Source organism: Lissotriton vulgaris, chromosome 2_1, assembly GCF_964263255.1.
Source record: "Lissotriton vulgaris chromosome 2_1, aLisVul1.2, whole genome shotgun sequence".
Classification (NCBI taxonomy): domain Eukaryota; kingdom Metazoa; phylum Chordata; class Amphibia; order Caudata; family Salamandridae; genus Lissotriton; species Lissotriton vulgaris.
This window is the reverse complement of record NC_141687.1, coordinates 1,136,672,541-1,136,699,776: the sequence shown is the minus strand read 5'-3', so window position 1 is coordinate 1,136,699,776 and position 27,236 is coordinate 1,136,672,541. Positions and strand designations below refer to the sequence as shown.

At 42.5% G+C, this 27,236-nt stretch overlaps 1 protein-coding gene across 1 annotated transcript in view; it reads right to left on the bottom strand.

Annotated features, from left to right (window-relative positions):
* Nucleotides 1-27,236, bottom strand: part of LOC147731705 (NXPE family member 1-like) — a 472,004-nt gene that overhangs the window by 138,946 nt on the left and 305,822 nt on the right. Inside the window, exon 2 of the mRNA XM_086956818.1 lies at nucleotides 13,691-14,208. Within this exon, the coding sequence (XP_086812944.1) occupies nucleotides 13,691-13,786 (96 nt within the window). The 5' untranslated portion in view covers nucleotides 13,787-14,208. The remainder of the gene's footprint in view (nucleotides 1-13,690; nucleotides 14,209-27,236) is intronic.

Here is a 27,236-nt window from a genome sequence, read left to right as displayed (position 1 = left end):
CGCCACCAGTGCATCACTTATTACCCATGTTTAAAGTGATACAGCAGCTCCACATGGCATTCATAAATAAGGGCCAAATGCATATACCAATCAATTGCACCCAAAAATCGATTTTTGAATAACATATAAGAAACACTGGGCAGAACCTATGTACAACTACTCAATATCATCAAACAAAGTCAGGGTCTGATTTATAAAGGCCTTGCGCCACCAGTGCATCACTTATTACCCATGTTTAAAGTGATACATCAGCTCCACATGGCATTCATAAATAAGGGCCAAATGCATATGCCAATCAATTGCACCCAAAAATCGATTTTTCAATAACATGTAAGAAACACTGGGCAGAACCTATGTACAACCACTCAATATCATCAAAGAAAGTCAGGGTCTTATTTATAAAGGCCTTGCGCCACCAGTGCATCACTTATTACCCATGTTTAAAGTGATACATCAGCTCCACATGGCATTCATAAATAAGGGCCAAATGCATATACCAATCAATTGCACCAAAAAATCGATTTTTGAATAACATGTAAGAAACACTGCGCAGAACCTATGTACAACCACTCAATATCATCAAACAAAGTCAGGGCCTGATTTATAAAGGCCTTGCACTACCAGTGCATCACTTATTACCCATGTTTAAAGTGATGCATCAGCTGCACATGGCAATCATAAAAAAGGGCCAAATGCATATACCAATCAATTGCACCCAAAAATCGATTTTTGAATAACATATAAGAAACACTGGGCAGAACCTATGTACAACCACTCAATATCATCAAACAAAGTCAGGGCCTGATTTATAAAGGCCTTGCACCACCAGTGCATCACTTATTACCCATGTTTAAAGTGATGCATCAGCTCCACATGGCATTCATAAATAAGGGCCAAATGCATATACCAATCAATTGCACCCAAAAATCGATTTTTGAATAACATATAAGAAACACTGGGCAGAACCTATGTACAACTACTCAATATCATCAAACAAAGTCAGGGTCTGATTTATAAAGGCCTTGCGCCACCAGTGCATCACTTATTACCCATGTTTAAAGTGATACAGCAGCTCCACATGGCATTCATAAATAAGGGCCAAATGCATATGCCAATCAATTGCACCCAAAAATCGATTTTTCAATAACATGTAAGAAACACTTCGCAGAACCTATGTACAACTACTCAATATCATCAAACAAAGTCAGGGCCTGATTTATAAAGGCCTTGCACCACCAGTGCATCACTTATTACCCATGTTTAAAGTGATGCATCAGCTGCACATGGCATTCATAAATAAGGGCCAAATGCATATACCAATCAATTGCACCCAAAAATCGATTTTTGAATAACATGTAAGAAACACTGCGCAGAACCTATGTACAACCACTCAATATCATCAAACAAAGTCAGGGTCTGATTTATAAAGGCCTTGCGCCACCAGTGCATCACTTATTACCCATGTTTAAAGTGATGCACTAGCTGCACATGGCAATCATAAAAAAAGCCAAATAAAAATACAATTCATTTGCACCCAAAATCGATTTTTGAATAACATGTAAGAAACACTGCGCAGGACTTATATACTAACATACAATTTCACTTCTAAAACATAACTATCTGCTTCCAAATATTCTCCATAGAGCAAATAAATCTTTATCTAAATTAAATGAATCATTACTTACCTTTACAAATGCTTTTGGAGATTGAAAACAGTGTCAGACACACACACCAATTTTTCTTTAGCAGAGGAAAAGGTGTGCTCTCAATACACTGAAACCAAGACTGGCATAGAAAATCTCTATCTTTGTACACATATGCCTTAATTCAACCAATGAAAACTCTTCCCTCACTATTTTCAAACCAAAACCCATCCCCCTCTCAAACCTTTCTATCTGTTACCATAGCAACTCCCTCCTAACTGAACTGTAAGGTTCAAAAGTTTATCTTACAATGTTGCAAATTAACTCAGCAAGGATGTTTGACCTCTCAATACACCAGCCTATACAGGGTATTTTTGCTTTTGGTGACTTTTTTTGAACCATTCAAATTGCTTCTTTCACACAACATAACCATGCACCCTAACTTTCAGTTTTCAACTATCTGAATCCACCAATCATTGCTTGTGATTCAAGAGCAGAGAAACTCCACAATTATTTTTTTGTAAACTCCTACTGTTCCAACTACCATTTCATTCCCACACTTCATCTGACTGGACCAGAACCTTCTCACATCATGTACTCTGTCTGGATTATTGGACATAGCTACATCCACTGGGCTCAAAGGTATGCAGCTAGCAGAAATTTTCATAACCTTGATTTATCAAATGTGGAAATCAAGTGGATTGGCCACAGAGGATTAAAATGTCACCAATTGATACCATTGGTGAAAACCTTTTTGCATCTGCCAGAACCTGACCTTATAATTGTGCACTGTGGTGGGAACGATCTAGGCACATTGACTGGGGTAGGTCTGGAAATGCTTTTAAAGGACACCTTTCATCAATTGATGATACTTTTTCCCCACACTGCCTTGGTATATTCCAATATATGCCAAAGACAGAAATGGAACTGGTCCAACCAATTTTGTCCACAATTTGAGAAAGCACGGAAACATGTGAATAAATCTGTTTCTGCTTACATGAGAGACTATGGAATGGGTTCAATATACAATAATAACTTGCGTTACAACATGCAAGACATCTACAGAGGAGATGGAGTGCACTTCTCAGATGAAGGGAATAGAGTATTCCTCCTGAATTTAAGAATGTGCATTGGAACCTACTTGTAGGTACCTAAATCAACCACAGAACCCAAAAGCTCTTTTTAGAGCTACCCTACCTCTGATCATTCAAAACGTTTATTTTTTTTAACTTTTTTCACTATTTTTCACCAAAGTACGCTTCCCGGTACGCTCCCCGGTGCGCGTACCGGGCGCTTCCCCCGGAAAAATATCACATATTTTTTTTTTGTTTTCACCTTTATGAGCCTCCTAAGACCCCCTCAGAAAACGTAGAGGGTCAAGAAGTCTCTACTGTGCCCCCTTCTAGCCATACCGAACATTGATTGCCCTCCATCTTGTGACTCGATTGTCCCGAAACACAAAATGGAGGGCTCCCGTTACGCTGCCGGTGCGCGCACCGGAGCGCGCACCGGTAAGCGCACAATAAAAAAGGGGGGGAAAGTAAATTACGGAAAACGCAATGGAGACACTTTCATCAAATATAGAATAGGCCCTACTACATAGCAGTCCCTACCATTTGCCCAAATTTGGTGAAATTCCATTGAGACATTTAGGCTACAGGCCTGTCTAAATATCCTGAGGTAAATTACATGACAAAAACACACTTGTAATGTTAGAATTTACAACCAATTAAAAAGTATCTTTCATTTTCTACGATTATTTCCTGACGTTTGATTGGTTAAGTACAAGAATATATATAAAAGAAGAGAGGGAAACACAGCCATTTTGACTACTGCTTCCAGAAGTACATTTGAAAACAAATATCACTGACAACTTCAACTGATTTCTCTAAGGTAAATTGTTATTATGGAAGTATATTGTACCCTTTAAGTTAATTTCTGAAAAAATATTCTGTTAGTTATATGCTATCCCTCTTTAATACTTAGAGATAGAGATAGACTTCTCTGTAATAGTTATGGATTGAGTTAGGCTTCTCTGGTATACAGTACCCTAACTCTACTAATATAGTTATTTTGTATGCAATTTTCAGAAAGAAAATGGAAGGAGAAAATAAGGCAAATGATACTTCTATCAAAGTAAAGGTGGAAAAACCAGAAGAACAAAAAAAAGAAGTTGATTTCATGGATGACTCTTTGGATGAACAGTTTATAGAATGTTTGGAACAAATGGAATCATGTACTTATAATTATGAGGAAATTCCGGACAATATTATGTTAGAAATTTTATTAAATTATGAAAAAGAATCAGAGGAATAAATTTTTATTTAATAATTTCAAATTGTTTGAGACAATATTCATTTTTATATGTAATTCATAAAGTATTACGAAAAAATTTTAAAATATAAAGTGAGACTTATAGTATACTGTTCAACTATTTTTCTATTATTACATAGTAAGTTTACTCATAGTTACTACCTTTCTCACACTATAGTATCTCCTATGTATATTTTACACCTCTTTTTCATAAGGGAGCAGGATAGACTACTCATGATCCCCTAGAAATTCTCAGGGAGTGCTTAAAAGATCTGTTTCTGCTTTCCAGACAGACTATGTTATAACTTCCATATACCACAAGAAATACAATAACAACATGCAAGATATCTACAGAGGAGATGGTGTACATTAAATTAAAGTCTCTGCATTGGTACCTACATGTAGGTACTTACAAAAAATAAAAAAAACAATTAATAAACATACAAGTTTTTTAAAGTGATTATTTTTCCAAAGTACCCTCCTTGGAGCGCTCCCCGGTGCGCTCACCGGTGCGCGTACCGGGCGCTCCCCCCGCGAAAAACGCAAAAAAAAAATTTTTTTTTGAGGCCCCGCGGGGCCCTTTAATGGCCCCCAAATCAAACCTAGGGGGTCAGGGGGGGTCTACCCTACCCCCTTATGGTCAATTCCCCCCTTTGTTTTTGCCACCTCTTATGACTAGATTTTACCGATAGACAAGATGGCGGCCGCTCCGGACTGTTTAGAATGTTTACAGACAACTAAGAGCCAATCAGCTTTCTGCGCGCAAGTCGCGTGGCGCGCCCGGTGCGCGTACCGGAGCGCGTACCGGAGCGCGGCTACAGATATATATATTTTTTTGAACATTAATTACTCAAAATCCACTGGAGCACATATCTTGAGACATAGCAAAGGCACATCGGGCTACCAGTCCCTACAATTTTGCCAAGTTTGGTGTAAATCCATTCAGCCGTTCGGGCTAAAAGTGAAATCGACCGCCCTATGGAAATTAACATGGGGAAAACGCGTTTTGGGACCCCCCTTTTATCTCGGCCCCCGCTTGACAAATCCCCCCCAAACTTTCAGGGAAGGACCGGAACGCCGCGAGGCCATTTTCAGGAAATTTTCAGGCAGATTCGTCAACCGGCGCAAAAGTTATTCCAAATAGAATTTTGAGATTTAACATTGAAAAAAATCCTAACTATAACTACCTACTGGCGACCGCCACTAGGTAATATATATATATATATATATATTCACTGAAAAAAACATGGTTTGACACCAGTTATAGTTAGCTGGAAATTATATATATGAAATTCACTGATAAAATGATAGGTTTCAGGCACGTTATAGTTAGAAATTGGATTTAAAAAACCTTAGAAATTCACTTAAAAACCATAGGTTTCAGGGGCGTTATAGTAAGTTGGACATTTCACTCGTACAAAACCATAGAAATTCCCCGTTATAGTCAGTTCAGCTAACTATAAATCATGCCTGCTATGCACTGCTGATGACGTCACATATTACATCACTCATGACATGGTCAGTGACATCACTGATGACATCTCAAATGACATCACTGACGACATCACTGATGACATCATCCAGTGACTGTGTGTTTCTGTAAAGTTTAAATATGTACAGAGAAAGGCGTATTGAAGAATGAGTGGGTGTATAAGTGTCTGAATGGATGATTTAGTAGGTGCGTGACTAACTCTATAAGTGAGTGATTAAATCTATCTTACTGAATGCATGGGTTAGTGACTAAACTGTGAGAATGTCTATATCCGTCTGTCTGTTGGTGTGTAAGCGGCTGCATGGGTTTGCAAATAGCTACATGAGTATCTATATGAGTTATTGATTGGTTGTCTTGGTATCTGTATGGGTGCCTGAGTGTTTGTGTGTGTGGGGTGCATATGACTCTGTGCATAGATGTGTGAGTGGGTGATTCACTGGGTGCATGGTTTCAAGAGTGCATCTGTGATGGACTGTATGGGTGGGTGAGTGTGTGTACGTGTGTGTTAGTGAGTGAATGTATATCTCAGTGGTGCATGTGTGAGTAACTACATATGTGGAAGGCAGTGTATATGTGTTTTAGAGTATATAAATGGCTATAAGTGAGAGTGTGTTAATTGTGAGAGTGGCAGTATGGATGAGTGTTCGAGTATATCAGTGATTGTATAAGAGTTTCGGAACGTGCTAGTATTTGTATGAGTAAGTGAGCTGGTGTGTGTATAACTGTATAGGAGAGTAAATGGGAGTGTGAATAATTATTTGTATGTCTGACTAGGTGTGTGAGTACCTCTATGAATGAGTGGCAGTGTGTGAGTGTCTATATAGGTGTATGAGTGCATATGATAGTCCTGTACTAAGTGACCATAAGTATGAGTAACTGATCGGGTGAGTGAGTGGATGTGTGTGTAGACCTAAGAATCAGTGAGTGGGTATGCAGTTATTGGTGTTGGAGTTATAATGGTTTTGAGAATGGCAGTCTGTAATTTAGAGTGGGTGTATCAAAAGTTATATTAGGGTGTGAGAAGATGCATGAAATTATCACATGGGTGATGTCATCTGTGATGTCATTTGAGATGTCATCCGTGATGTCATCAGTGATGTCACTGTCCATGTCATGAGTGATGTAATATGTGACATCATCAGCAGTGCATTATGGGGGCACGAGTTATAGTTAGCTGAACTAACTATAACGGGGGAATTTCTATAGTTTTGGATGAGTGAAATATCCAACTAAGTATAACGCCCCTGAAACCTATGGTTTTTTTCAGTAAATTTCAAAGTTTTTTTAAATGCTAATTTCTAACTATAAGGTGCCTGAAACCTGTGTCGGATTACAAGTTACATGGATACAATCTGTCTGTTTTTGCCTTTCCTGAATTACTCATTCTGATTCTACCTTGCTGGGTCTCACTGCTCCACTGTTTGGTGCTTGCTAACATGCACTGGAGTTGCATTCATGTTTAGAGCCTGGGTCTTTCCTAAGTGTGTGAGTGATGTGGTGATGTATCAGGGGAGTAATAGCATGCTTCTTACCTTGTCTGGTGTTTGGGGGTTCGGAGCTGTCCAATTAAGCCACGCCACTGACACTCCACCAACTCCTCAAGAGGAGTAGAGTCAGTTGCAGTGGACGTCCCACCCCCGGTCTTCTTTGCCTCAGTCAGCCTTGTTGCCACCTTTTCTTTTGATCTTTGGCGTATATCGTACCATCTTTTGCGTAGGTCCTCTACGGTGTTGTGGGTCGCACTGATGGCATTCATCTCCTCTTGAATATCAGCCCAGCTTTTCCTTTTACATGCCTCTGGCACACGTAGGGATTGCTTCCCAAACAGGATCTCATGACTGACTGCCATTTCCTGTATTAGCACCTCCAGTTCCCTTTCACTGAACTTTTGCTTCCATTTTCTGCCACTCTCCTCTTGTTGCTTCTCATTCTCCTACGTATCCATTTCTCCTTCTCGCAGTTGCAGTGCACAATTGTCTCAGATCTCCTGCCAGCCTCTCACTCAGCTTCTGGCATTCAGATGCAGCATGGGCAGTCACACTTCCTGGTTGTGATGTGATCATGTTGCACCTGAATTGCCGATTGTCAGATTTTCGATTCTTTATTTGTGAATTTGCAAATAAGGAATCGCAGAATAGGTATTCGCATCAATATTCTGTGAATTTTTGGGAAACGCAAAAATATTGCGATCTTTTATTTATATCTGGTATTGCGATTCTCAAAATGCGATTTGCGAAAAATCGTATTTTGAGATTCGCAAATTCCGATTTTGATACATATAGTCCTCTCAGGGCTGGCTCCTTAACAGTTTTCCGGGAAGCCAACCCTTTTTGACAGAGTGGTTTTTAGTACAAATTCTAAAGGGAAAAGGTTTTATACAGGTCCCGCCCTACTGTACCTTCAGCTGCTTAATGACCCATGGGAAATTTTCCATATTGCAAGTTTTTTTGTTGCAGCTGTGAGACTTATGAAAAACGGCATATTATGTTATCTTAAGAGGACTTGCGAAATACCTGTTATTAATTTTCTGATACATACCTTTTTTAATAATTATTTTTATTGTTGTGATTACTGTTTCACATGTTTTTATGACAGTCAACAAGTCCAAGTAATCCAATGAAGTTGGTCTGTACCCTCCCTAACTTTTTAGGTTGCCCATATCTTTGATGATTCTGTTTTTAATAATGGATTGTGTATTGTATTGTGTAATACATAGTGAACCATGTAACTTATTTATGTATGTTACTTTTTATGGTTTTCACTAACCGAATAAAGGTGGTTTGACTGACTGACTGACTGAGTGGTTTTCCCTGTCCATAAAAAATATGCTTCCACTTGGTGGATGCTACGAAAATAAATTTTCTCGCCAGGTGGGAGCACACTTCTGTTTTCTTACATGTGCTCTTGAAGTCAGAGAAACTGTGATTGCTCCTGCCCGTCAGAAGCAAGATGAAGTAGCTGCCCCTAATGGGCAGAAGGAATGACAGCTCCACTGCGCTAGCCCAATGGGGTTGAGGGGTCCCAGGCTCCCCCACTGGCCCCCAATGTTATGTTGGGCCCTGCTGGAATGAGTCCAAGGATAATTTGGGATTGGGGAGGGAGGCACCACTCCCCCCTTCCATAATAAAAAGTATTTGGCCCTGGGCGATTCGTTCTCCGGGGCATTTTAAGGGTCAGAGAGGGGGGCCACAAGCCCTCCTTTCATTAAAATGGGTCCCTAGGGTATGGGGTCCCCAGGGCCCATTCGGGCATGGGAAGGGGGCCATATACCCCACTCTCCAAATAGTAAAGTACGTGGCCCCTGGGGATGAGTCCCTAGGGCATTTTAAGTCTTGGAGAGGGGTCACGTGTCCTACTCCCCTATAATTAACATATGGCCTAGGGGATGGGGTATTTAGGGCCTCTCAAGGCTCAAGGAGGAGGGCACAGTCCTCCTCCATTATAATTAGGGTGTGGCCCCAGGGGATGGGATTTCTGGGGCACATGCGCCCCCTCCCCAAATAATACAATTTTTGGACCTGGGGTCTCCAAGGCAATAGTGGATTTAGAATGTGGTCCAGATACACTCACTCCCCTTTTTAAAAGCAAAGAGCCCTGGGGTTCCCGGGGCCTATAGTGCTGTGGAGATAGGTTGCGCTACCCCATACCTCAGCTCTGGGATTGGCTGCTTGCAGGAGGTAAACCACCTATGGCCAACCCCCTGTCGCACACAAAAATATACTCCATGCTGGTTGCGTGGCCAGATTTGGTCAATTTTGAATGAAATTGGTGACATTTTCGAATGAAATATGCGGATATCCCAATAAACATTGTGAGATCTTCTTCCACCAGAGATTAGATCGAGCAGGTAATGTCTCACAGGAAAAGTAAAAGAGACATTGCCTCCTCCAATAAGTATCTTTTGGATATCTTTTGTGACTTTTAAATTGTGTGATATGCCCTGGCATTCAATGTGCATATGACATACTGGCACGTACATGTAGATAACGTGTTTTGTATTTTTTTACTAAGGTTCCTTCCCATGTGTACATATGTCATTGGGTTCCATAATTTTGAACGCTTTGTCCTAAACATTCTGTTGCCTTCCCATTGAGAAGGCATTTTTAATGACTAAAATATACTATAATGGTTTCATTGGCGTGCTGCAGGTCAAATATGATCCACTAAACATGTCCATTCACTATAAGTACAAGAGCATGGATAACGCTTGCACACCACCTTATGCACATTGTGGCTCTACAGTGACCAACCAATACTTTCTTTGGAAGGATTCGAGCGATGCAATATCAATATGTTGTTGAAATTATGATTTACTGTATTTTGTTATCTGTAACATGTTTGTGGGTAAATAAATGTGTACTTTTTTGTACCTACTATTGTGGTGAACAATAGTGCTTGCAAGAGTAGGTATCTATGAAATGTTATTTATCACGTGATGAATTATAGATTTTTGAATGCTGTATATCATAGTTTACCAGAATAGTTATCAATTACAATGAGAGCAGGAAAACTACAGATAAAGCTTTGTGACCCCAGAAAGATCAAAAGAATACTCTTAAATGGAAGTGGCAGAAAGATGGCAAAGCATGTTCGTACCTTGCATTTTAAATACTGCCCTCATTTATGAGAACAGTGCAAACAGGACACAATCACACACAAACCACAGTTTGTCACACATGAGCCTATTTGAAACCTTCATACTTAATTCCCTGAGTGATAATTGTTAATATCTGATTTTACCTTTAGGAGTTTAACTAATTGAAATTTGAGGGGTATATTCTAATTAGCCAGTCACCTGCTTCCCTCTTCCCTTGCCCTTTCTCCTCTGTTAATCACTTATGCTTCACTATCTCTCTGTGCCTCTATGTGTACCTCATCCCTTTTACCCTCATCCTTGCTGAACAATCTACCTTGTTTGTACTGTCCATTTCACTTCGCTGCATTTTTCCCCTCTTTTACTGTTTATTATTTATTTATAATTTAATCTAGATGATTTCCACACCTACCTGAGAGAGACCATTGTAGAAGATTTGGCTGACCCTGAGATCGCATATATCGCCTTTTGCGACTGGATAAGTGGAGGGCTTGACGCTCTGATTCCAGCTAGATGGGTCAGGGGACGGAACTCGATCTCCAACCCTTGGTTCTCAGATTCTCTTAGAATACTCAGGAAGGAGTGTAAAAATGCCGAACGACTGTGGAGAAGGGACTATGACAAAGACGTTAAATCTGTGTACTCGGCTAAATTAAAACACTACCATAAAACGATATGCTCCACACGCGCTAATTTTTACGCTGAAAAAATCAAGGACAGTTCGAATCCCACGAAATACATCTTCAAAATTGTTCAGGAGCTAAAAAACACCAAAACCTCAGTCTCACATGTAAATTCAGCACAGCAATGCGAGGACCTTGCTCTTTTCTTTCTGAGCAAAGTGCAGAAAATCTACGCCACTTTTCCTCAGCATTTCTCTGCTCCAGGTCCTGTCACGGTTAGAGAGGGGACATCCACTATCACCATGATACCTGAGCTCTCGTGTGACAAACTTGTGAGATTCTGTAAAAAGGTTAAATCAGGGTCTCCATCTGACCCTATGAGGGCGGCACAGTTTTTGGATTCTATGGATCTTGTTCTGAAACCTCTTCAGCAGATACTTAACTTGTCTTTTACCACTTTGATAGTACCTTGGCTTGGAAACAGGCTCTGGTCTCTCCTATCATTAAAAAGCCCACACTTGATCCCTCTTTGCCTGAGAATTTTAGGCCTATCTCTCTGCTTCCATGGGTGGCTAAAATAGCTGAGGCTCATGTGAACGAGATGCTGGCTCGCCATATGACCCTTAACAACATTCTGGACCCGTATCAAAACGGCTTCAGATCCGGTCATAGTACCGAGTCAGCCTTGTTGGCCTCCAAGGAGTACTTAAGATCTACCCTTGACGCCGGTCAGAGTGCAGCGCTTATATTATTAGATCTTAGCGCTGCCTTTGATACGGTGTCCCATGACATCTTGTTGTACCGTCTGGAGGCAATTGGGATCATGGATCAGGCCCTGGAATGGTTCCGTGTATTTTTGACGGATAGATCCTTCCTAGTCTCGGCACCACCTTTTCAGTCTCAAGCTCATTCCATCTGCCAAGGGGTTCCGCAGGGCTCTGCGTTGAGCCCGACGTTGTTCAACCTGTATGTTCAACCTCTCGCGGCTGTGGCTAGTGAGTGGGGCCTAACGTTAGTTTCGTACGCTGACGATACTCAGCTGATTGTTACCCTGGCTGAAGGTCCCTCGGCCGCGGCCTCGAGGTTCCGAGATGGTATGACTGCTGTTGCCCAATGGATGGCTGAAAATTGTCTTCAATTAAATGCCACTAAGACCGAGGTGATGCTGGTAGGGAAAAACACCTCCCTTTGGAACGAACATTGGTGGCCAGCCTCCTTAGGCATTATGCCTTCTAAAAAGCCAGTGGTCCAGAAATTGGGAGTGTGGCTGGATGCAGATCTTAATTTCCAGTGCCATACCAAGAAGGTGGAAGCGACATGTGTGGGCCTGTTGAGGGGCCTCAGTCCTATTCTGAAGTTTTTCACAGCGCCTGTTCGGCAGCTTATTATCCAGGCTACAATTCTATTGTGCTTGGATTACGCTAGAGCGTTATTTTTGGGCGCTAATAAAGCTGAGATTCTGCGTCTTCAGCGAGCTCAGAACTCAGCAGCCCGAGCTCTTGTCGGACTGCCACTCAGATGTTCTGCTAGAGCCACCATCAGAGCCTTACACTGGTTACCGATTCAAGCCAGAATCCAGTTCAAGACACTCTGTTTAGCGTTTAAAATCTTGAAAGGTACCAGCCCTGAGTTACTCCGTCCACTCTTAACTCCGTACATTCCTCAGCGTAACTTGCGCTCCTCAGGTCAACATCTGGTAAACATACCCAAGTTCAGAGTCTGCCGTGTTGGAGGTCGCTCCTTCCGACTGTTGGCGGCCAAACTGTGGAATTCCTTGCCTGTATCTATTCGTAGCATCGATGAGCTTCTCCCTTTTCGGAAAGCCATTAAGACCTTTCTTTTTCCTTTGACTTAGGTTTTTCTCTCTTGCAGTTTCCTTTTCAGGTACTATGTTACGGTCAGCGCCAGGACGCCCCTTAGCTGGGGCAGCTGTGCGCTCAAACAAACCATTAACATAACATTAACATAACATAACAAGCGGAATTTAAGCTGCTTTTCTCTGTAAACATATCATGCACATAAAATTCCAGTTTCTTATAAAGCACTTAAGAACCGTTTGGCGCAGGGGCACTCTATAAAACATGGAAACGAATAAAATAACTACATTTTTTCCCTGACTGTCAATGCCTTGAGCAATTCCATGCTTCTAGGATTTATCTTTGTATCCATTTTTTTCAATCCACTTTTCCCATGTTTTATAATTTGACAATTACAAAAAATATTGAAATTAAAATGAGTTTAACTCATCTCATCAACAATGTGTAGAAAGGTTTGCACATACCATCTGTTTCACTCACTAGGCCAAAATATGGTAAGTATCTCAGTATCTCAGGTGAAGGATCTCATCGGCAGTGGCAGCTGCTATTTAGCAGGGTTGGCGGGGCAGGCAGGGCGGGGGGATGGGGAGGGTCGTAAATTAAAAAATACTTACCTTAAGGCCAGCCACCCGGCCGAATGCCGCCTCATAATCAGATTGCCGCCCCTGCCACCACCTTTTGCTCATGGAAGCAGGAACAGGAAACACCCAGGCTCCTGACTCCCCTAGCCAATCACAATGCTGCCATGTAGAGATGTGATTAGTCTGAGAGCTGTGGATCGGCGCTCAGACAGGGAATGGGGGGCTGGGGCCTGTATTGCACCCTAGGTACAGAACATGCAAAGAGGCATGACGGTTTGGCCGGCCTGAGAGGGCCGGTCAAAGCTTCCTTGTGTACTTTGGAGTGGGCAAAACACTCCTCCCCTGCCCTGCCCTGCTCTGGCAGGCCAGCCCTGCCCCGCCTGCACCAGGAAAGGAATACTAAAATGATAATAGCGCTAGTTATTATTATTTTACTTTTCTTTAACTACTGCTCACACAGCAGCGGAGCGACTCTTCTTCGCCTTAGAAGAGGAGCCACCACTGCTCATCGGGCACTATATGCTCAACTTCCACAAAATAATAATCTGTAAGTATGTCCTGTCCATGCCAATGCAGTGCCAAAGATTAGTAAACATACAAATGAGAAGAAAAAAATTGAAAGCATACCTTGTGCGGAAATGAGTGGCTTAAGAAAGACGCAAAGAAAACGAAAATGGAAAATGCAATGGTGACGAATATCTTCATAAGAGTCTTGGGAGGCATGTTCTTGTGCGGCAGAGATACAACAGAACAATGTCCAAACTCTGTCCAAAAATATTTTGCTCAAAATAGGAAGACACAGAAAGCACAACCTGAGCAAATTATTCTGGTCCAGATTACGCACACCAAGGCAGATCAGGAGGAGAGTTCAGATACGTAATCAGGATAAGACAACTTAACTTTGAGCTGTTTCTAAAAATTTCTCCTTTGAATTAGCTGGGTCAGAGTACTTTACAACCCCTTGTGCATGAGTTGATTGCGGTGTTCTGGTGACAATAAGCATATCCGATGTTGGCCTTCTTGGGTGGAATGAAGAGCCACCATGTGCAGAGCGTTGCTTGCCGCCGTAGTCCGGAGCCTATACACCCAGGGAGAATCTGTGGAAAGCCTCCACCTTACTCCTTACTTGCGATCCGCATTTGAAACTGCAAAAAAGAAATTCCGTAAGCTAGTTGAATCAAGTGTAATAAATCATCTTCCAACATTTTCAGCACTATTTGCAGTGGCGGCTGGTGACATTTGTTAGTGGTGAGGCGGAAAATGAATTTCATAGAGCACCGTAGCGATTGAGAAAAAACTATGGGGATCATATCTTTCAAATCGACACAGCAGGTGACATGGGTGCGTGCTTGTTGTACACTGCTATAACAGAAGAGCATTGCAAAAACGTTATTGTGTTGCATTTAATGAGACCAAGATGTTGTGTATAATTAGAATTGTTTCACTGGTCCTGGTTCCACACCCATCTCTAATGCACACTTTCAGATACAATAGAAAAACACACACTAAAACCCTGCCATGGTTTGTGATTGTGCATATAAAACAGCCTATCCCTATCGCTGGGTAGTCAGTCATTACCCCGGCGCGCCTCTGGAGTTTTTCACCTTGCTGACTGTGTTTGTATTGCTTGCTGGTTTACACATGTCGAGCAATCTGCTTCTCTTAATTAGATTTCAGAAACTATCCTGTAATCCTGCATTGCCTGCAAGTTGAATATCTCACCAAACAACGGCTTGTTTCTTTTTTAATTATACAGCAAGGCATGGTGCACAGAGCAGATCTGACGGTCTTCTACTGCTCGGCAACACAGATCAATGCAATGTTAGTAACCTTGGATCTGCAGTTCTGTACTCGGTGTGTCCTTATGTGGTAGCTGCACTGCTGCTTTAAAGACGCCTCTGTACCCTTTCACACGTCACCTGCTCACCTCAAATGAGTTACCACACCACTATCCCATGGGCTTGTTCTACTTGCTCTTGCGTATACCGTGGCTTCACCCCTGCTCCCGCACCTCAGGTCCGCTGTATCACTGTACTTAATCCCTCACCTCAGAAGTGGCTAAAACACTATTCTGGAGTTTGCAACGTAAGGGCGGCTGCACTTTGACCCTGGGCATATCTTTGGGGATATATCAAAGCTCCAGAGTCTACTCCTAGAAGTGGATGTACTTCTGTCTTCGACAACTCCACCCGCCGCTGCCCTCCTTCAACGCCACAGTCCCTCAGGCCTCACCTTGTAGAGCGCTGCTCCATTGTCTCCCAGCCCTGTTTCCGCGGTGGCGGCCTTGCTGTCCTCAGTCCCACCCCTAAAAGTGCCTCTGCTGCTGTACACCGATCATTTATCAGAATAAGCAGCGCCAGTGATCCGGGGCCCTGCACTTACCTTAGGCTCCGCTTCTCGCCTTCAAGTCCTGACTCCCGCGGCGCCGTCCTATTTGAAATTCCATGGTGCTTGACTCGTCGTGACGCAGCAGGAAGGCTGCAGGCAGCCTCCCTTCCCTCCCCTCCACCAGACACGGCGCTGTGATAGGTTCGGCCGGCTGCCCTACCTACGTCATTTCTCTCTGTATGCTGCAGCATACAGAGAGCAGGGTGAGTGGGAGGGGTTACGCGAGGGCAGGGGGGAGCGGCTTGCCTACTTTGTAAATACTGTCTGTTTGGGTAGCCTCTCAGGCTGCCTAAACAGACAGTATTACGAACAGTGGGCAAGCCGCTCCCCCCTGCCCTCGCGTAACACCTCCCACACAGGAACTTCTGTTTTTTTCTCACCGTGCGGAGAAGGCAAAGCAGAAACAAATGGTAGTTATTATCATTGGTAATAACTACCTTTGTTTGCCTTCTCGCACGGCGAAAAAACAGGGGGGGCAGCGCCCAAACGCCCCCATGAACCGGCCTCCGCTGTTTGCATTGATGAATGTATGTTAATGTGTGCTTAACCTGGAAATATTGCTGGAAGCTAAATTCAAAGAGCCCAGAAAGAATATAAAGCATGCTTCAGGGTCATAAACCCATTCCACAGTGAAATACTGAACATTCATGAACTGGGGTGAAATTAGACATTTTAAGCCATGGGCAAAGTTGGCAACTGCCCAGGGCCCGACCTTCTAAGAGAACTCCTGGGAAAGTGAGCATTTACCATCTCTAGCTCATCTTTGCCTATTTCTATCTCAAACTCTCTCCATCCCTCTGCCTGACTCTACCTTGCACTCTGTCTCTCTTTGACCAGTGGCATCTTAAGGGCTTTTGGGCCCTCCAGGAAGACATATTTCAACTGTTTTGTGTGAATCCTATTTCTAAAAGTTTGTTTGGCATGATGCAGGCTTTAATTGCCAGAAATTGAAAAGTAATTTCAACATTAATATGAACGGGGGCCCCAATGAACGTCTTACCCAGCGCCCCAAAAACCCTTAAGGCAAAACAGGGAGTAGAATGTCCTTGAAGTAGGGTTGATGTAGAAGGAAGGAATCATTCTTTGGAGAGCACGCACGATAGTAAACAGGATTATCAAGTTTAGCCATTCTTGACTCCAACTTAGGTGGCCTGGCCACTTCTGAGTTTGAGTGCCACACAAATCTTTGTAAACTGTAAGCTGCAATGGGGCAGCGAAGTAAGGATATACACTACTAGGAAGAGAGGAATGGTGGCTGGACATCACAGGTTAAATGGTCCTGAACTCTTTTTCATCAGATCACTACACCCTAATGAATATGGTCAAATGTAGGGGTGTACAGTATACTCCGCTCCGCCAGCGGAATTCACAGGGTTTTGGAACTCTGCGCTCTGCTTGGAGGATGGAGTTCAGCAAAAAAAGACTCTGTCAACTGCGCGGAGTTCAGTTTACCAGACCGCTCACCGCTAAGAACCGTACATTAGTGCATTATTTTAGATTTTTTTTTCTTTTTTCGTTAGTTACTTTTTGCAGCAATGTCTAATTGGACTGAACAATTTCTTTAATGTGATGATTGCACACATACAGATACTTGCTCATATGCACACATGCTCAAGAATCACGCCCAGAGCATGGACCCCAGATTTCAGGGGACGGGGTCGCTAAGAGAGAGTCCCACTATTTCCCACTATTTCCTTTGCAGTGGACCTCAGATCCCCCCTTTAATGGAGGACGGAAGAGCCCGGATACCCCTCACTGGCAGTGTTCTGACAGGCTTTTGTACTGTTAAGTGCACGAAGAGGTCGGAAATATCCTGGGGACACTTCCACCTTCCGCTCTTCATCCCACGCTCTGCCCAGGACCTGTTGGACATGTTTGGGCCAGTCGGAGTTTCTAAGGATTGTCCGCATTCCTTACTGTTGTCAGCACTTGCTGAAGGTGGGAGAAGAACAGACCATGCCTAAGAGAGGACAGGTGAACTAAGGGGTGCAGGGAGCCCGGGGACGAGGTGAAGACCAAAGACCCCGATTTAGGATGAAAGGGGCACACACCCTATATTCTCACTGCTTCTATGTAGCAGCCAAGTGCTTTTAGTGGCGTCCAGTGCATCACATATAACTGCAGCACAGTCAGGAGCAGATAGATCACCTGTGCCTAGGAGAACAGGAGTACTGCCAGAAGCAGAAGACCTGTGCCCGGAGGAAAGACACACACTAGGAAGGAGAGGCACTGCTGACAGCAGAGCAGCCTCTTGTGACTGAGAGAAGAAGAGCGCTTTCCGGGGAGAAGTGCTGCTTGGACCAAAGGGCCACTACCCGGGAGGAGAGCAGCATTGTCGGGTACAAAGAGACCAATTGTGCCCAGAGGAGTGACGTGCTGCCGGGGAGGAGAGTGCAACCAGAGACATTGCAGCTGGGAGCTTTGTTCTAGAGCTCCAGTTCATATATGGGGCAACTTCTAAAAGGTGCCAAATAAAGTGAAATAGGGCAGGTGCAGTAATGGTCAACATTGAAGAGAAGTCTAGGAGAGGAACCAGACAGGAGAAACACTGTACACATTAACCAGGAGACCTTCAGAAACTAACGTAAGAGACCCACCATGCAGGACCCTGTAGGGGTGATTTCCATTTCAAATGTTATTTAAGATGTGTGTGACTTCAGTACACTCACTTGCACCCCAAAACAGTTTTACCTGTTCCACCAGATTCTCATTGCCCGCCATTCGTCCAGAGACTGTGCACCTACTTGTGCCCTTCAACCGGGGCGGAAAAGGGGTGTTCAACCACATGTACCCTCCAAGCCGAGGATGCTTTGAACCCACCTCCATTCTGAGGTAAAAGGTGGGTTGTATATACAGCTATCATTTGAAAGCTCTTTAGTCACCAGCGCCTATAAACCCTAAAGTTAACTGTGCAGCCAATTGTGTCCCTAGTGCACCTACTGAGAGCCTTGAGGGCTATGACATGATACTTTGAGACTATGCATGGCCACGTGCATGCTTTCTGAGATGTTACATGGGTTACATATTCACCTGTGACCAGAGGTTTGGGGCTAGGGGGCACCCTTTTATTGTCTGAGACCTTAAGAGTGTGTGTGTTTCTCTAGGGGTAGCCAGCCGAGCAATATTCTGCCTGCTCCTGGAGATTCATGGATTTATCTGAGTTTTTGGCAACTCTACAGAATTCCGTGGACTGAAACTCCGTGAGCTCTGCCTAGGCCTAGTAAAATGATAAAACAACAATGGATGGGGACCTGAAATCTCTTTTACTGAGTGTTGCACAATCAGGCAACGCAAGCTCCAGCACATTCCCCTCTCATTCTTCTGCAGCAAGCTGGCTGAGAGATTTACCCATGAGACAAGCAGACTGATCTAATTCTATATTTTCACCCATTCCACAAAACATTTTGGGATGAGTGTTGTGACAAATTGGATTGTTGGTTGAATGGGGTGTGAGCCCTGTTCAAGCAACAGCCATAAACCCTTGCAGGGTGAACCACAAAAAGTCACAAAGGCAACCTGAGCTTAACCTTCGGTAGCTTGGCACAAAAAGCAGTAAGGCTTAATTTAGAGGTAATGTGTAAAGAATGTATGCAGCACATAAACAGCAATAAATCAAAACACAAGAAAAATCCCAAACAAATTTAGAAAAAAAGACAACATTTTAATGATTCTTTGACACAAATATTTTAAAATTCAAATTTGTAGAACCGGATTCATGATTTTTAAAACAATTTTAGGCAAAAACAGTGCCTAAAACTGTGATCTTCAAACTTTTCAATATTGCGCCCGAGTGCCAAAGAAAATCAGCAGCCCCCCTCAAAATGTACAACAATTATTCTACGAAAATGGAAATGTTTAAATATGTCTAAACTTATTTAAATATGGCAAGTAAGTTTTGTTACTCTTTTAAAATGCAACAAATACATGATTGCCAAACATACTATTTTTTGGTCAAATAGTCCTTACTAACCTGCAAAAATATCCATAGTGTGACTATTAGAAATGTGGGTAGAGTTTTTGTTTTTGTAGAATGCTTGGAATCTCTTCCCTTTTGACGCCGTCTTCCAGACAGAATATAAATGACAAATGATGTTAGTGATGGATAATTAGAGAGCAGCCTACTGCCATACATTTTTGTACCCTAGTGAAAACAAAAGCATTGCTGTCAGCAGAATGCTTTTGTTGGCTAGGTGTGAGTGGTAAATTCAGCTCCACCGGTGGAGTTCTCGGAGTTTCTGCCACTCTATGCTCAACTTAGAGTTTGGAGAAAGGTTTACCCACTGCCGTGTAGCAAAGTTTATGGCCCACCCGTCTATTGCTGATTTCAAAGTTTTTCCAGTGATGTGACTGGCCAGTTCTGTATTGTCATCATAGCTGTTCCCCTTCATTTTTGTCAGCTCTCTGGTCCAAAGACCTCCCTCCTTCTACCTGGATGTGACTGGATGAGCAGAAGCATTCCACGGACTTCTAGCCTGGCAGAGCCCATGTACATTTATACTGCTCATGTTGCTTTTCTGTGCTGCCTTCTTGCTCTGCGAGGCTCTCCACCTTGGCAGCCCTCCTACTGCTGCTCGGCTGCAGCACAGCTTCATTGGGCGACCTCAGCATCTAGGTAGGGTGAGTGCCTAAGGCTAACACCGTAAGCGATTTCCTATCTAGAAATTTCTCTTGTTGCTGCCTGCTCGTTACACACTTTCGGGCTCCCTTTGCACTCCAGTCAGTGCTATTGCCTGCTGCTCTGTCCTTCTTAGTACCTTCTCTCTCTTCTTCCTCTCTCCTTTTGTCTCTTAACTTTTTCATTCTTCCCCCTTTCTGTTTGGTAAATGCTTTTGGCAGAAATACCCTATGCTGGCAGCTATTAACTCAAAGGGGTGGTTAGCTGTGACCTTGCCATGATGGATGGGCTCATTGCAGGACAGGTACTGACTTTTTCGGAAGGGGTGTCTTCATTGAGCACGCACACACCTGGGACTGAGATGCTGTGACACAGGTTAACTTCACTATAAGTGGGGTTGTGTCCTACACTGTGGCCGGGTAGGACAACATCTAAGAGTCTGAAGAAAAAGGGACCTGGTCACTGTTTTGTTCTGCCGCTTTTTTATTTTGAGCAGAATCTCACCCTAAGGTAATTAATCCTTGAGTTTTCGTGATTTCATCGTAATCACAAATGTTTTTTCCGCAAAAGGCCTTAGAACACTATCATGAATCCAATGGGATAAAATATGCATATGAAGCCTAATGCCTTTGCGTGATCAGGTCAAAATTAGAGTAAAACTTCAACACGTAGGCCTGTTCGAATTAGTTGGTAGGGTACAACCGTGAAGCTTGATAAAGATGTTGTTTGGCAAATGTATTTTTTAATGGATAAACGTAATTCAATGTTTTTGTATTGTAAAAAGTGTTCACAGTAAATGTAAATATATGTCTTTTGTATGGCAACGTTAAAACCTCAGACCTTTTCAAAAACCTCAAAAGAATGTGTAGAAACTTGTATTATTTAAAAAAAAGTGTATATAGCACCCAAGGATTAATTACCTTAGGGTGAGATTCTGCTCAAAATAAAAAAGCGGCAGAACAAAACAGTGACAGTGACACAGGTTAACAACACAATAATTAAGTGCCTTGCGAATTCCTGGTGGTGGAGGAGGAGGGGTGGAGGGTGACAAATTCACACTGTTGAATCCTTTTACAAATGTAACTTCTAAACTTCTAAACTTTTAACCAGGTAACTGCTATCTTTATAGATGTACAGCAATCAGTCAGTTTACACTTCACATGTCATCGTCAAAATCATTTTCAAGAATTTTGCTTTGATTACAATAGCATTGTTTTGAATGTTTTGCTTATTTAGGGATATGCAGAACTCCATGGAATGATGCAGAGTTTTTATTGCACTCTGTGAGCTCCATCCATCTCTACTTTTGGTTAGAGCTTGGTACCCCTCCGCGATCACTGGAGGCCCCACTAGGGTGGCCAGCCCACCAGTTTGAAGAGCCCTGGTCTAAAAGTTCAAAGTGAGCTTGGTCCCCCCTCTGGGATAACTGGAGGCCCCACTAGAGTGGCCAGCCCACCAGTTTGAAGAGCCCTTGTCTAAAAGTTCATAAGTTCATAAGTGTCCTCTAAGTGTCCTCTGAGGACATCTAGTCCGGGGAGACCATGTAGAAGTATGGGCAACTGAGATGGAGCACCGTTCAGATACAAAAAGTTGATTCGTCCACGTCAGCGCTTAGCTTCAGACATAGATGACATTTTTATAAAAAGTGTCTGAGAAGGTAAAGTTTAGTAGGGCAAGGCTGTAGGAAGAGTCAGAGGAGGGAGCTTTGGCCTTGGGTCAAAGCTACGATGAAGATTTCTTTATTCACACCTGAAATGGAAGTCGAGAATCTCCAGCAGGATGAGGTAGAGAGCCAAAGCCAAGGTCAGTTTCAGAAGTTCGGATGCCCCTTAGGCAAAGGACCACTGAAAAGGATTTGCTGCTGTGAAGAAGAAAGTAGCGGAAAAGCCGCAAAATCACTTCGAACTGTGATGCACCTTAAGTGGATAGGCGAGCAGAGTCGTCTCAGCCTCCTCCTGGTTCTCGGAGCAGTGTTTGCCCAATATTTTTTTAAGTTCCCAGTTTTGGGAATTGGCCATCTGGACACAAGTAGCACTAAAATCAAGGGTTCAAGGCTGGCGGGATACATCTTGGGGTTTCAGGACTTATTCAGGCTGGGTCCAGGTATGAGTTCAAGATAGTGGGAGTCTTTCATATTCCTGAGCGAGCACAAAAACTTTGGCACTGATTAGCAAGATTAAAGTACAGTGACCTAAAGTCAACAAAAACTAATTTCAGAAAAAGTTGGAGGCACGTAGGCAAAGGTTTGGGGGAAGACATCCCTGAGGCTGACAGGTATAGCAAGTGTTTATTCAACTTCAGTACAAAATATACTTTCTGAGGGTTGTGTGTCCTTTCAACAGAGTACAATTAGGTTGATTTACCAGTGCATTCTGATTAACCACAATTAATTTCCGCAGAACTTAATGTATCAGTTTTTCGCAGGACACAACCAGTATAATACCTCATTTTCGAGGAAGACTTGGTGAATGCTCACCCTATTGCACAATCAGAATTGTATAGTGCTTTAACACATGAGCTGGCAATTATGCTGTTCTCACACTTGGGAGCTCCTCTGTGAGACAGCCCCATGGGTTTTCCCAGTTAGCTTAGGGCATAATTCATATGCAATATTTTTGGCAGCACACAAATAATAAACCTCTTTTTTATCGCTTTCATTCGACTTTGAAGTTATTTAATGGTTGTTACTGACTGTAGAACATTTTGAACCACTTGCTGCAGTTTCATTGCCTTCAAAAGGTTAAGTAACTACATTACCTTTGATCGCATTAAGGGATCAACTAAAGAGTGTGTCCACTTTTACTTTACTGAGGAAATATATTACTGAGGAGGACAAAGTGAGGATGGGACAGGAAAAGGGTAGGAGAAAGGATTAGAGGGAACACAGGAGAGTGCAGGGTATTCAGAGAGCAGTTTAGAACACTGACTTACAGATCGTAAATAGGATGTCTCCAGATGCTTCATGATCAAGAATTACCCAGATCGAATTACATGCGTGGAGTGTTGGATGAAGAGCTGAGCCATGACCTCTTCTCTGATGCTGAGAGAGGACTTGATGCCTTTGTTATGATATGACATTTCACACACTACAGGGATGTAGATAGGAATTCTGTGTCTTGTATAATGAGTTATGATCTGCTGTCATTCATCTATAGCTAGAACCTTTGCAGTATCAGCAGATCACTGGAGCTAGGTTCTATCAGCATGTCCACGTCACATGCCCCTATACATGAGGCTGTCCATGTACCTAAAAGAGGTCTCCTGTAAGCATAAATTGAAGAAAGGAACCTGTAGGGATCATTCGGCAGCAGCAAATTAACTGCTGCTAGTGGGAGGTTCCACAGTCCTAATTCCAATGCTCTGAACAGTTCAATCACTTATCTCTGGTGCCCAGGGCTGGACTGGTTACCGGGCATTTTGGCATGCTGCTGAGCTGGGGGCTGATTTCGTTGATGGGGACCGGCGTGTGCTGAGCAAAATTTGTTTTGCTTTGTTTATATCGAAGCAAAGGCAGTTCTCCATCAACCAAATTAGCCCCCACCGCAGTGACATCAGCCTCCAGCTCGGCAGCATGCCAAAGCGCCCGGTAGCCAGTCCGGCCCTGCTGGTGCCCTGCCTTTGCAGAATAATCTGGCAGTCTAAGATATCATATGTTTTGACAGGCCTTGTAGCACCAAGAGAATAAAGCCAGTAAATCATTGCTGTCATTGGGCATGAATCCCAAGGGTCAGTAGCCACTGTCCTCTGTTGAGTGGAATCTCAAGTGAAACATGACTATGAGTGATTCCCTACTCTAAAAGGACATGCTCTAGGATAGTTTCTGAGCAAGCCCATTGCAGCCTCTAACCCACAAGCTCCTTTCTCCTTAAATTGTGCTTTGGTAAATTGTGGTGCTGCAGGAATGTCATTATGTGGCCTGCATTAAATGGATGGATTCATGAAGCTTTCATTCTTATAAGTAAGCGTAACTTGCACCTGGAGATTCAAGTGAAGTTGGGGATATGTTATTAAGAAACCCAAAGAAATCCAATGTTTTATACTTGTTAGAAAATCGGGTGCCTCAAATGAGGATAATAAAGATAGTGAAACTTAGGAGGCTAGTTTGTATTTAAGAGGGGCAGTCAATCTCTGGCCCAATGAGAAAGTACAAGATTGGAGATGTCCAATGGTCATGTTAGATTTTCTTTTGAGGTTTTCTCTTTTTATATGTTTGACAAACCAGAAAAAGGATAAAAACTTTTAGTCCATACAAGACTTCTAATTAGATGTTTTTATCCTGTTATCCGTAAAATGTGATTACTTACACTTCCTTTGTGAAAGAATTAATATTGCTTACTTTACGAAGCTATATATCTGGCCATGTATTGCCTTTCCACCACAAATACACCAAACGCACCAAATATGGTTTAATCACACAAATGTCTAAAACCACCAATTGTGTCATCACCAAAGTTGCAAATGGGAAAGTTTTTTGACACACTCACCCGTGTACATTTTATACTATATTTAAACAAGAAACATCAAAGTATCATCAGAACTCCATGATTCTGGTCAATGTGAAATTGCAGAAGCATGCGGAAAGGATGCCCAAATATTAGAGGTGCTTAGAGGTCACACAAAGTGTAAATCTATTTCATACAATTGTCTGGTAACATAAAACAACAATACATAATGTAACATAACTTGTTATAGGTTAATCAGCTCCAGTTGTGGCAACTCCCTAACTGTGAACAGCCTTCTGTAGTAGCAACACTTAGTATCTGAGGCTTTCTCAAATTCATCATAGAAGATTCCAACATAACACAAAATGGGCAAGATACAACTGACTTCGGTGGTTAGATGGAACTGTATAAAAATCAGTAAAACCAATGCCCTAGACACCATTTCCAAAAAACACAATACCAGGAAAACACATAATACATTCATTACCATTGTTATTTTTCTTCTTGGGGATCTTTCCTGCGCTCCCTTATCTCCTCATCTGGCGCATTCATACGTAAGTCCCATCTGGTCGACTTCCCCATAGCCTTTCACAAAAAAGTAAATATGCCTTCTTGTGTATTTTTTTTAGTAAAGGGTAGGGATTTTCAAATTACACTAATCAATGCATTACACCTATTGAGAGGTTCGGCAACATTGGTATTTTACTTTTTTACATTTATGCTTCAAGCATAATCAAGTTTTTGTTGATTACATGGCCTCTGAGGCTCTCAATTTAGTCTATGAGCATCTACAAGCATATTATTGAACTCACTGACAAAACTTGTGTTCAGGATATTCACTACCTGGAAGTGTACACACATATCCTGTGCCCTTCTCAGTAAGGGTTTAATGTTTGTTTGTAATCAAGTCACATGTTATGTTATGTTATGTTATGTTATGTTAATTGTTATTTGTTATGCGCGTTATCACCAGCAGGTCTCTAAGCGCTGCCCAGCCTTCGCATGGGGGGGGTTTAGATTACGTCCCAGGCCTCCGCAAAAAGCATGTTTTTAATTTCTTCCTAAATGGAAGAAGGGCGTGTTCCTTGCGAATATTCTCCGGTAGGTTGTTCCAGATGTGGGGGATGGATGAGGAAAAAGCTCTCATCATGCATAGAATCTGGAAACCTATATTAGTGGTGGCAAAATGTGTATTTCAATAGAAATACTAAAATGAAGATATAAAAAAATTGATTGAAATTATCTCTAAACCGTGACCCAAAAGCATAAGCCTTACAACATACTTTATTTTCACTGCATTCCTTGCCCTTACACAAACTCCAAATCCTAACCCTAAAAATAAATCTATCTCTAACATTTACTTGAACTTCTCTTCAAACCTACCCTGGTTTACGAAACCTCAGACTAACCCCCATTTTATCTTAAACTGTTCACTAATTTTTAACCCTATTCTTACCCTAACTCCATCCTAATCCTCTCCTGTACCCTAATCTCAAACCTCAGCCTAACACTTTATATACCCTAGTTTGTTATTTACCCTAAGCATAACATTTACAGTAGCCCCAAATCATAATCTTCCTTTCATTCCTTACCTTATTGTACATTTGCTTTCATTTTTAAATCTAATCCTAATATACTCAATAAAATTAACAAATGTTTTTATGTTGTATTTTTAATGAAAGCAAAACATGTTTTAATATTTTTTTATGTAAAACAACCATTTTGCAAAGTGTCTTAGAAGTAACCTACAATTTTGGCTTTTAAATACAATTACTTTCTTACTACTGCATTTTTATTGCAAATTGTCAAACTGAAGTAATTACACTGGTGGTTTAGGGCACCATCAAATTGGCTGGTATGGCTGCCAATGTTCATGCAAATGGACAAGGGCAATCACAGTGGAAGTTGTACTCACTGACTTTCTGATAAGGATCAATTCATCAAACAATGTTCATAAATTTGCGAATAGCAGAAAAACAGAAAGCAATTTTAGCCTACTCTAAAGTTTGGATCTGGAATGCTAGAGTAACACATTTTTTGAAAAGTCACTAAAATATCCACTTTTTTAAAGGATCTTTAAACAGCCGTTCTTAAAAGACCTATTGTAACCTGCACCCACTAATTGTATTTTGTCTACCTGTTCCTGTACTACAAAGATACCAACATGTTTCTGAAGACTTTGGTCCTCAATAAAGGTCTGATTGTGAGTCTGGCTGTCTGAGAACTGCCAGAATCATGGTGGCACGGTGGTGGCGATCCAGCCACCAATGCACAGGCAGTATGACTGCCCCATTATGAGTTGGGCAGTAAGACACCCTTGGACCACTGCCGCTACCAGGGAACCACCGTTCCCTGGAGGTGGCATGGCTGTCTGAAGCCACAATATGCTTGACAGGACCACCACAGTCCCACCAAGCATATTACTAGTTTCCTCTCCGCCGGTGGTGACATGGAGGTTCCTCCTCCATGTCAACCCTGGCAGAGAGGAAACAAAGGAGACCTAGAGAGCCCCCTCTGTCTCCTCTGCTTGTGCATTCACACAGGGGGATAACATGTCCCCCCCTGAGTGCATTCACAAGAGGTCCTGAGTTGCATGGACTTTTCAGTCCATGCCATGCAAGAACCTTGTGAGGCGTTCCAATTGTGGTGCCTTTTTCAAAGGCACCATGGCCTTTGAAAGAGGCACCACCCTGGGAACGCCACGCCACCTGCCCACCAGACTACAAAC